The 12,137-nt window shown below is 37.2% G+C and overlaps 1 protein-coding gene across 1 annotated transcript in view; it reads right to left on the bottom strand.

Moving 5' to 3' along the window:
• Window positions 1-422: 422 nt before the first annotated feature.
• Window positions 423-12,137, bottom strand: part of LOC118325805 (solute carrier family 28 member 3-like) — a 12,108-nt gene continuing 393 nt past the window's right edge. Inside the window, 17 exon segments of the mRNA XM_035658633.1 lie at window positions 423-831; window positions 1,512-1,626; window positions 3,462-3,560; window positions 4,703-4,784; window positions 5,669-5,685; window positions 5,688-5,865; window positions 5,985-6,153; window positions 6,268-6,398; window positions 6,770-6,895; window positions 7,017-7,097; window positions 7,298-7,378; window positions 7,615-7,692; window positions 8,136-8,249; window positions 8,336-8,480; window positions 10,430-10,619; window positions 11,632-11,723; window positions 11,850-11,917. Of these exon segments, the coding sequence (XP_035514526.1) occupies window positions 714-831; window positions 1,512-1,626; window positions 3,462-3,560; window positions 4,703-4,784; window positions 5,669-5,685; window positions 5,688-5,865; window positions 5,985-6,153; window positions 6,268-6,398; window positions 6,770-6,895; window positions 7,017-7,097; window positions 7,298-7,378; window positions 7,615-7,692; window positions 8,136-8,249; window positions 8,336-8,480; window positions 10,430-10,619; window positions 11,632-11,723; window positions 11,850-11,917 (1,884 nt within the window). The 3' untranslated portion in view covers window positions 423-713.

Here is a 12,137-nt window from a genome sequence, read left to right as displayed (position 1 = left end):
TGAGAGAAGCTGTTCGAGTGGTAGCAGAAAAGAACGAGCTGGGCCCATGGGAATACTAGAGAAGGTTGCTAATTTGCAATAGTCAGAAAGGTCAGGACAGATAGTAATGTAGAGAGACACACTGGCTAGAGAAAGTAACAACAGGACAGAGAGACGAGATAAGACACTTTAAGGTATGAAAATGATGAAGGACATCTCTCTCTCTCTCTCTCTCTCTCTCTCTGTGTGTGTTTATGATGTATATGTGGATATATCTTAATATATATAGGTGTACATGCTGACATACATATTCATGTACACAAAGCTGTATTTACAGTATATACCAGCATCTATACATAGAGATCAGTTTTAGATACATTAATAAAAATCACATCTCTCCATCTCCCAACATCTGTTTTGTTTAATCAAAACCTTTGTACAAATATAGGCATCAACTGAAGCAAATGTCTTCACAAATTCAAAAGTAAAATTCTGAATGTTTAAACATTTGAAAATCCCTCTTTAAGTTTCACTTCTGTCAGGGAAATGTTAACTTGCACCATAGATGCAGCTACAAACTTAAAATTTTGTAAATCTGCTACCTTATCAGAGCATTCAACTAAAAAAATGAATAATGCAAAGAATGATTGGTGCACACGCACACACACACACACACACAGCCTTATTGAAAATGCCGCATAACAGCAGTACACATTACAAATGTTCACAGTGATTCAAAGCAACAAGCTGCAGTTGAAGTGTGTAGGGGGTGTGAGTGAGCAGCAGTGCTGCAGACTGCTCTGACTGAATCCTTCTCCCATCGTCAGGTTCCATGGCTCATACACTGTCACGCTGCAAATGAAACACACACACTGAATCACAGTATCTCTTCTCATCAACTATAATTATGTTGATGTATTTATAACTGCACAGAAAAAAACTATCCAAGCAGTTGAGTCAGTGGTGCTGGGTAAATACACGGCACCAACGCTTTCTCATAGGTTGTCAACTACTGACGCCGGTTTGTCACAGTCCTTGCTGTCTCACACAGAAGCACAAGGTACCCTTTAATCTGTATGAGACACCTTTTTAACATGTGGTTGTGGAAATGGTTGCCGTTTTATTAGGTTTAGGCAACAAAGCTGCTTGGTAAGGTTTCGAAAAAACGTCATGATTTGGGTGAAAACAAATATTACAATGACAAGTAATGTGACACAAGTAACGTTATGAAAACAAGGCATGGACTCCTGTGTTTGTCTGACCCATCCATCCACCCTAACCACTAATTTCCGAGGTCATGCACAACCAACGGTCCAAACAGACATCATGAGAACGCATGGTTAAAAGCCAGTATATGTCCGGCCTTAGATGACAGCCTGCTGCGTCTTAAACTGACACTAAAGGGCACCTCGTGGGTAGTGCATGGAGATGCTGAGGGGCATGACAAAATATTGCTATGTGATGCCCTGAGAATGAGAAAACAGTTACACACACACACACACACACACACACACACATAAACACACACACACCTGTTGTATAGTTGTATGCAGCAGGTGACCAGTTCTGAGCTGCTGGTCACATTGGTGTTGCTGAACTGGGTGCTCAGGAAATGTGGGCACTGAAGATCAGGGATGTACAACATACCTAGAAACCCACAGAGCATCATAGTATGAAAATCAAAATCAAAAACGTGTTTGACAACAAGTGACAAGATATACAGTATATTGTTTATATCTAATATACATTATATACATTCTTTTCATTATTTGTGTCATTTAAATACTATTTCTCATAATAATATCAGCACTTATTTAAAGGTCCAGTGTGTAACTTTTAGGAGGATCTGTTGGCAGAGATGAAATATAATATTTATAGGTATGTTTTCATCAATGTATAATCACCTGACTATAGGAATCGTTATGTTTTGTTTCCTTAGAATGAGCTATTTTTATCTACAGATGCAGCAGCTCACCTCCCATAGAGTCCGCCATGTTGAACCACCTACAGTACAACCAAACACTGGCTCTAAATAAGGACTTTCACGTTTTTCGCGTGTTTCGCAGCCACTGTTTAGTTTCTCCTACACACTTCACAGCCCGTTCTCATTCCGAGGTCATCAAATACAGATGCGAGGGGTGTTCAGTTAGTAGGAGCAAAACAGACATGGAACATGTGAAAATGTTAAAATTGGAACTAAATTGGAATATAAGTATTAGTGTAATTAATGTAGAATAACTATTAATTAATACTAAAAATATAAAAATAAAGTCATAAATAAAAGTAACATTGTAAACTAGTAAACAACAGAATGACAATTTATCAAAAACATTTTCAAATCTATAAATTTTTATGTACTGTATGAGAACGGACTGTTACACATGTTATTGAACCAGTGTGTCTAACGGATAATTCTGTGAGTTTGCATACTGACCATTAACTTTTAAATTGAAACAAATTTACAGTTTTGAGTAATGGCCTCGTTAACGTTAAAAAGGTAGAATAAGTCAGCAGTTAAAAATAAAGTTGGTGAAAGGGCAAAGTCAATATGAACATTTGTGAGAGATAGGCCAATATACTGAATATGTTTGCCACATTAGTGTGGCTGTGTTAGCTATTAATATGACATATGCGTGTGAATATTCATGTAAATGTGCTCTGCATATTGTGATTATTTGAGAATCCTGCTGTCTATGGCTGTTGTCATAAAATGAATGATGCACTACTCTATTCAAAGAGACACAAAATAGTATACATAATAGGGAAATATTTTAAATATCATATATGTTTTGTGCATGGAGGATTTACTGAATGGGCCTACCAGGCACAAAATCAGGGGTCCAAGGCATCAGGGCGGTCTAGCCATAGCCTTTGTTTAAAGTGTTCTTGTTGGAAAGTCACAGATTAAAAATCAATTAATAAATCAAAACCATGGCATGCTCTGATTATGTCTTTTGATGTTGATTATCTTCCAAAGAAATGTCCAAATGTTCAGATGTTTGTTTTTTCCCCCATCAGATTACAGCTGCACAGCATAGTGATGCCACAGTAATTCACATTTAATTCAAACACAGTAAAATTAGAAAAGCAATTTAAACCAGTTTGACAGCAGAATAGATCTGCTTTAAGAAAATAGAACCTACATCACTTTGATGGTTTCCTTTTATGTTTTGTTTAGGGTGCTGAAGTATTTATCTGTGGAGAGTGTCATTGTCTCACAACCCAACCATGGTTTATTGATGTCAGGCCTAAATTAGATATTAAATGCTTTGATGGCATCAATATAATACTCATGTGAGGAATTAAGTGTAGCAGTACAACAAAAATAATTCTATAAACTGGCTACAATGTACATGCAATTTTATGTTTCTCCGAGGTGAAATCAGGATGAGAAACCCACAGTTTGAATGAGCCCCACGATTATAAACACACTATGTGGATAAATTACAGATATATAGAGGCAAAGAAGCGTTAGCGGTCACCTGCGATACAAGCTGTCATGAAACAGGAGACGCTGCCTGCAATCAAAGCTCTGGGGCCACAACTGGAGATGTCAGTCTGTCTATCTGGAGCCATGGCTGCTGAAAAAAGAACAACAATATGTTAAAAGACAGAAACTGCAAACAAAAAGAAACAGGTACATATACTGTTGAGACAACAAAACACAACAAAAGAACAATTAATTAATTTATTATGTATGCGTACCATATATAAAGATTTTTTATTGAAAAAGATAAAAAAACAAAAAACCAACAAACTAAAAGTCACTATACAAATGTAACTATCTTAGTCGATTACAGCTGATCCTCCATCTTTGGTCTTTGTGTCAACAGGCTACTTTTTGTTTAGCGTTTTCTTTTGCTTGCAACTGTATCATCAACTGTTTTTCAGTCGTTTTAAGACTTAATACTCCTAGATTTCTTGTGCTACAAAGAGATATCATTATCATATCATATTATCATATCATATGATCATATCATATCATTTCAAAGCACATTTATCAAGGATGACTTATTCATTTGACATGTCAAAGGTACTGAAATGTATGAAGGTTCAACAAATTGTCCTTGCTTCACACATTGCCACACTGGAGTCTTTTTCTATGTAACATTATCTTTCTTTTGTAGTTTATTTTGCAACTACTACTTGCAAATCTTGACCCGTTTGGCTATTAACTTTTGTTGAGCATGGAAGGTCTCTTGCAGTGCACACTTCTTTTGACATTTGCAAAAGCACATATATTCACGCTTGGCATCTGTTATTTGATATGATTGTATGAGTGAATTCATTAAGTTTAGGAAATTTGCTGATGTTATGTGTGTTGGAGAATTAGGGCTGGATATCTGAGTTTCCTTTTGTTTTCCAGGACACAAGGCAGCCAAAGGCGTAATACGTGTAAAACCGGCCTAACCCTTTATTCAGCCCACACACTTTAACTAGCTTAAATGTAACAGATGGATTCCTCACAACTTACTCCCACTCTTGCCAGCCCAAAAAACAACAACCTGCAATCCTGTGCATTTCTACAGTCTGTGTATTGTAGAGATTGTACCTAGTACATAATTAAGGGCAGAATGAAAATGATGAAATGTTTACTCAATCATGGAAGTGAAAAGTATCACTACAAAACTTTTGCAGCATATGACACCTGCCAGCAACTTTTTGCACTTTTGTCAGTTTGGCGCTGCTCAGTGTTGCTAACAGTTCATGAGGCAGCACTCACATAACGCTCCAACCGACATCCCCAGGGAAGCAATGTTGGAAAATCCACACAAAGCGTAGGTTGCAATAGTTTCAGAGTGGACCTGAAATAGGAAAATTGTTAAGTGAAAGCAAAGATCCAAACAGACTTTCACTTTGATGCCTGTATTATACTATGTGTATCTCTACAGTTTCCTACGTCATATTTAGTCAAAAACACAGATAGATAGTATTTGGAAGGTTCCTTGTTCAGTCTGATGCAATTATTATAAGCCAATTTTACACCATACCATTACCAACCTGTATCACATTAAGACTTGGCAATACTCTGAGTCTTCTCTGATGGTGCAAATGTCCAAACTGAGTTTTACAGATAAAAGACTTCAGTGTGGTTTATCTGCAAGCCTGAGTTCAGACTCTTAAATCAAATCAGGATATGCAATGTGCCATAAATGGATGTCATAGGTCGTTCAGTTTCATTTTTTTTTAATTTCCTGGGTTGGTTTGACCAGATCAAGACAAAACATATTTTGCCACATTCCCCTGGTGGTATCTACCCATGCAGATAGGATCAGTCTCATCTGTACAGGTTTTAAGATACTTTAGCATTTACTATTACTATTTACCTCCGCTGTATTGGAGTGATGGATATCCCAAAATGTCTGTTAGTACATTTTTAAAATAGCTGCGCAGTAACATACCACCAGGAAAGAGAGCAAAATATGTCTTTTGAATTTTGGTGATCTGATCTCTAAACTAAAATTCAAACATAAACATCTCCTACTGGCTAACTGATTGTTACTACATCTTTAGAGCAGAAGATATTTAAAATTTTGGTGAAAAAATGAAAGAAAGAAGAAGAAATAACAAGAACAAAAACAACAGGGCCTCAGCAGCTACACTGCTTACACTGCTCTAATAAAAAATAATGATGAATGATAATCTAAAAAAAACAAGATGGAGAATACAAGATATGAGTGAGACTCACAGAAATATACTGTTTTAATTATCCACATATTCTGGCCCTCCTGCTTTCCGCTTCTTAATTAACTCCGACAACATCTGATAGGCCACAAACTCATTGAGAAATGTCTTTATGGCAATCAGCTCAGCAACAATGAAACTGTCCTCCCAGGAAACACCCATCATGAAGGAGAGAGGCATGAACATGTAAGAGCAGATAAGCTAAAGGAGGGACAGAAAAGGAAGAGTGAGTGCATATATGGGTCGATGTTTGAATATATTTACAGTAAGTATATGTTGGAGAGCTGGTGTACCAACGAGCGTCAAGTTGGGGTCAGTACCGTGAAGTTGAGCTGCGGACAGTCCAGCATCCCACCCAGCCAAGAGACAGCAGAATCAAGAAAGGCCAACAGTGCCAGGAAAGCGATGAGGTTGACAACAATGTTGGCCACTAAACCAATGGCGCAAGATGCACCTTGGGATGCTGCTTCCAACACGTTCGTACTCTTTCTGAAAGGAAACAGAAAATATCTTATTAAAATAGCTGTGTCATTTGCATACTGGTGTTGATGAGTTGATGACAATTGAAATATTGTGGTCGGTGCTTTGTTTACTCTTTCCTACCCTCTGTCCATTTTGAGGTCATGACTGGCTGTTACACTGGAGGTCTCCGTTTCAGGCCAGAAAGTCTTGGCAATGGCCAGGGAGGCTGGAGCAGACATTACTGATGCCGTCAACAAGTGTGTTGCCTCAACCTCAAAAGAGACGCACATGGAACAAAACATAAACGTAGTGGTCAATTATTTGATTCAACCCTTCCTAAGTCCCACCTGTTTTAGAACCTCCATCCACTTTGTCCTCCTTTGTACTTAAAATTCAACCAAATATTAAAGATGGTTAAAAGATAAAAGTAACATTTATATAGTCATATTTAGCACAGTTAGGTGATGTTAGCAAAACACTAGCTCACTAGCCAGCTCATGATTGATGTAAATTAGCTGCATATTGATATTTTTTATTTGATACTGCGTATTTGATATTTCATAAAATTCATTAATTTTAATAGACTTAATTGTGATAACCTCGGTGATAAACCTTTCTCTCCATCCACTATCTGCCTCCTCACCCCAAAGGCAATAAAGGCTCCTAAAATGGTCCCAGAGATGCTGGCAAAACCTCCTGTCATCACAGCATGGATCTCAGAGCGAGTTAGCCCACTAAGGTATGGACGAATCAAGAGAGGTGATTCTGTCTGAAAGAGAGAGATAAGGACAAAAGGGTTGATTTGAGACTAATGGATTTACAGATTAATAATAATTATTATTTCAGTGATTTGCTTGTTGTTGTTGTTTATTGTTTAAACTGTTGCTTACCTGTCCCAAGAATATATTACCAGCTGCAGCCATCGATTCTGTTGGAGATGTTCTCATGGAAACCTGCATTATGAATCCAATCTGTGGGAAATATTGTGCCATTATGCTAATTTACAATTACTTTAAGCAGTTATTATTTGTCTTTTATTGCTAATTTATTTTATTTTATTCCTTCCTGTATTTCTTGTATGAAAGGTGCTTTAAAAATAAATAATTGAAATGATAGACCTGGCATTAAATATTTGTCTTCTTCTATGCATTTTATCATCCCACTTTCTCACCTTGCAAATGAGCCAGGACATGAAGCCAATGTAGTAGAGGATTGAGATGACAGAGCTTAAAAAAACCACTATAGGCATCACCTGGAGAGAGTCTACAATCATCATCATCATCATCATCATCATTATCGTCATCAAGCTCCTGCACACATGACAGTCAGAAACTCATCCACGAGGTAACCTGGATAACATTACTGACTACTTATGTTCATCTAGTAACATTCATTTATGTTATTATTCTTATCACTTTATTCAATTTGCTATTGCGTCAGTCATCTGTGTTTGTATCTGTGTGCATCATACTGATGTGTGTGTTGTACCTTGAAGATAAAGAAGTGGTCTGTGTAACTGGCACCAAACACAAACCTAGACCCAACATCTGTGAATGACATGAATTTCTGCATGGAGAAGATATCTAATTGTTAGCAACAGAAACAGAACATTTAGATACAATTGATTGTATCTCTTTCATGTAACATTTCATTATCTGCACTTTAAAAGTTAAGGATGGATGCAACGAGAATGTTTGTGAATGCTAAAAATAACGGTAGATTTCTATCCTGGCAGAGTAGGAAATAAAATGAAGGACACAAGGAAACAAAACAAAGAAACAAAAGAAGTACACAAGGAAATTAAACAAGGAAACAGATAAAAAGGGAAAGAAACAAGGAAACCAAATAAATCAAGAAACAAAAGAAGGAAACATGGGAAAAAAAGAAACAAAAAGAAGCAAGGCAAGGAAAATGAAAGAAGGAAATGAAAGAAGGAAATAAAAACAAGGACAATACACTGAAAAAAATACATGTTTGTATTTGTGTGTATGTGTGTTTGTGTTGCGTACCTCTGCTTGTTTTCCAAGCCACTGCAGTGCACTTAAACCAAAAGTGGTCCTGAGGATCAGCAGACCAAAGATGAACTGTAGCCCGACCCCCCATAGCAAAGTTTGCCAAGACCACTGCAACACACATGTACAATAGTATAATGATAAAAAAAATATTTTATCAGAGAGAGAGTGTGTGTGTGTGTGTGTGTGTCCATTACCCTAAATGGGTGTTTGGAGAAGAGCAGCATTAAGAAGATTAAGAGCAGCAAACCAAAGAAAGACACAAGCTGTCTGGTCCCTCGCTGGGCTGTGTCCAGTGCTAACCAACACACCATGGCCAACAGCAGTAATGCGTATATTATCCTGGCAGAGGAAGAAAGATGAATATCTATTAGAAAATTCCCCAAATTGGGGTAGGGGTAAACTGTATGACATAATTAAGTCAAGGGCAACCACTTGTCTCCAGCTCTATTTAACACTCACTATGTTAATGACCTAGCAGTAATGCTGGAGCAATCTGGAGCCCCTCACCTAACCCTTAACAATAATAACTTTTATCTCGCAGTGAATGCACTGAAAAAAAATGTAGAGCATTTTGTGTAATTATAAGAACATTTTTATAAAATAGACGTAGATATATGTATACATATATATAATTGACAGTGTAATACAACCTACATTAACATTAAAAACACTTACATTTTAATAACATCTCAAAATGAGCCCCTAAGACACATTTTAGACACTATAAACCCAAGGACTGAACCCTCCAAAGACTCCCTTCTTCTTGTTGGTCCTGAGACTTACTGATAAAATAACACCCAATACTGTTCAACCTCACACCAGCACTGCTTTATAACCACTAAACACGAATAAACCCAATAATTAAGTGAATTATTAATTAATTAAACACAATATGCCTATACTGAACACTGGACGAATCAAACCAAAACACAAAACAAACTTAATTGCTTTACTGTAAATACATTTGTATCAGGTAATTAATTAAATGCACTTCAAAGAACAACAGTGAAAAAGAAAGGATTCAATTAGGAGAGCAAACATAGCTGCACAATATGTAACTGCGTGTCACAAATGAAGGCACACATCGTTGTTGCATTTGATAGGAATTGTACCCTTTATGAATTATATTTATATTTTTCTTTATACTTTAATATTGTTCCTGATATGCATGCCATTAAAGCATATTGAATTGAATCTGTAATATGTGTAATATATTGGCAAGTATGTTGTAAAGAAGTTATAGGATGAAAGACAGACGACTCAGCTGGTGCATTGTTAAGGAGAGGATTACACTGTGTAGATAGCCTCTCAGTCAACAACGTTTTTAAGATGGTGCCAGTTAGTAGACAAATTTTGTAGTTTTTTCCTGTAACACTTGAGTCAAGGACATTAGACCATTTATATCTGCTGTGAAAAAGGTCTATTCTGTGTGGGTTCATATAAAAACAGTGATTATTACACTTTTTCTTACTTTTTTATCATGGTATGGTTTGTACACAGACATTCAGTACATAGGTTATAATAACAAACCATGGTCAAAATAACATAAAAGCAGTATAAAATATATTTCTAAAAAATAAATATAACAATTAAATATAAAAATCAGCCACAGACGAAACGCCAAAGACCGATTTGTTCCAACCCTTAAATGTGGAAGATGAAGACTTGTCGCATACGAAACCAAGACAGATTCAGCCTTTAATGGCTACAGGAAAAGAAGAGAGTCTTTGTTTCAAGCATGTTGCAGTTGCAGTGCAGTGGGTGAAGCTGAGAATCTTTAACCCCATCGGTTACATCTTTATCGAACACAATTTGTTACATTATTTTTATATTGTTATAACATTTGTTATATTGTGTGTATCTGCTTCACCTTTATACTGAGGTAACTGCCACTTAAGTGCCCTTGAACTAGTGCAATTGCCTTTATTTTATGTGCACTGTGGTACACAGCAATTCTTCTAATACTTTGCCATCAGTTGCTCTTGTTTCCTTTATCCTGCCCTGTTTGAATTCAGTGCTCATGCTGATTTCACAAACACAGATTTCCTCGGTATGAGGACATTGTTGTTGCCAAGAGACAGAAAACCCCTTAGACTGTCTGAACTGTCTTGCACATTACGTACATTAGTTACAGATACTAAGAAAGGATTTTTGCAGATGGCTCGGTTGATCGTTTTTTCCCAGTTTCCTTAGAATGGAAAGTAAACTTCCTGAATTCCTTTGGGAAGGAAGGTGCACATCTAAATAGGAAAACTGAAACAGGATTTGAACAGTGTCTCATTTCTCACCATCTCATCCTAAACCAGTTTTTGCTGAGAAGGTCTCTGATAGGATGGAGCTCCTCCCACACCCGGTCGCCATAGCGTCTCACCATCCAATCCCAGACCAGGAAGAATACGGTTACCAAGGAGATGACCAGCAGCACGACAGCCCGGTGGAAGTTCAGGACACATGCCGCTATCACTATGGCAACGGAGCCTCAAACAATATCAGCATTAATATGAATTATATCCCACTGAGGTGGCATCATTGTACACCTCTTTGATTGAAACAATTCAAATTTATTTTATTTATTTTCTCTTTTTCATCATCCAGTTAAAGACAGAAGTTATCTCTAGAATTACTGTGACACAGAGACCAAGTGCACAGCTGAAAAGAAACAGATGTTTAAGAAGACTTATCACTGCATCATCTAAATGCTACATGTAAAACAAATACATCAAGATTTAAAAGTGTCAAGGCTTGTGAACAGTTAAGAGGGCCATTAAAATCTCTCTTGTTTCAGTTTTTTTTTATCTTTTGTTTTCCCGTCTTAAGTCTTCAAATGATACAATTTGTTTTGATCTGTAAACTTGAATGTGGTGGGAACTGTAGACGTGTTATTGGTGTTTCACAGTCCTAATTCATCAGACAGACTTTGTCATTATCAGATAGACTTGAGAGCAACATAACAATTAAATAAATAAATTGATTATATTTTGATCAATTTCGTAAAAGTGCTACAGGAGGCGTCATCGTGTGTGTGTGTGTGTGTGCGGCGCGCACTCTTGTGCCTATGTAGTCTCGACAGTACCACAACAAACACACATATTCCACATGTGTTCTGATAAACCATGGCTTCATCTTCTCTCTCTCTCTCACACACACACACACACACACACAGGCATGCTCATATCAATATGCTCCAGGCACAGAGCATGTACGTCCACTATAACCAGCACAGCTAGTTTGCAAAGATAAATTAAACAGCCCTTTACAAGCCTTCATGCAGAGTGAAAGTCCTAAAGCAAGACTAGAAATTGATTTTTCAGTATATGTAGATGTGTACGTAGATGTGGATGGGAAATCAAAACACAGAAAATCAATTGTACAGAACAGTGGACACACTGTCTCCAATATAGTCTCAATGTTAATGAGAAAAAGTTTCACTGTGATACAGAGATTAGGGTCCTGAGTTACACTTTAACAGATACTAACAAAGGTACTTTACCTGCAGCTAAAACCAGGTGTATAATCAGTCGGATTTGGTCTCTGTGCTTTGCCAAGTAGCCCTGGAATGCCTCTATTTTCTTCTCTAGCAAGCTAGGCACACAGAAAGGAGGCAGATAAGGGGATAGATAAGACATAAAATGTTGGCTGATGATTCAGCCGAAACTGAGAAAAATCCAACATGAACAGCGTGTGTCTGGCAAAAAACAAAAATACTACCTTTTCTTCTGTTGTTCTGTCTTTATGTGTTCATCGTCTACATCTTCAATGTGCATCGGATCCTGCTCCTGCAGACACACACACACACACGTGGCTTGAGGATAAATAACACTGAGTTGCTTGCACAATGACACTTATTTAGAACCTAAAGGCAAACTGGTGACGTGAAGGAGAGCTTCTTGTGTACACTGAGCACCTGTGTCTCTGCTTGTACAGGTTTATGTCCAACTGAAGGTGTGAAACAGTCTACTTATCCTACTGAGACTGTACCCAAAGAATAACAAACTG

Source organism: Morone saxatilis, unplaced genomic scaffold, assembly GCF_004916995.1.
Source record: "Morone saxatilis isolate NCDOM2014 unplaced genomic scaffold, NCSU_SB_2.0 Contig16, whole genome shotgun sequence".
In the NCBI taxonomy this organism is placed as follows: Eukaryota; Metazoa; Chordata; class Actinopteri; family Moronidae; genus Morone; species Morone saxatilis.
The sequence above is the reverse complement of the archived record's forward strand: the minus strand, read 5'-3'. Positions and strand labels throughout refer to the sequence as shown.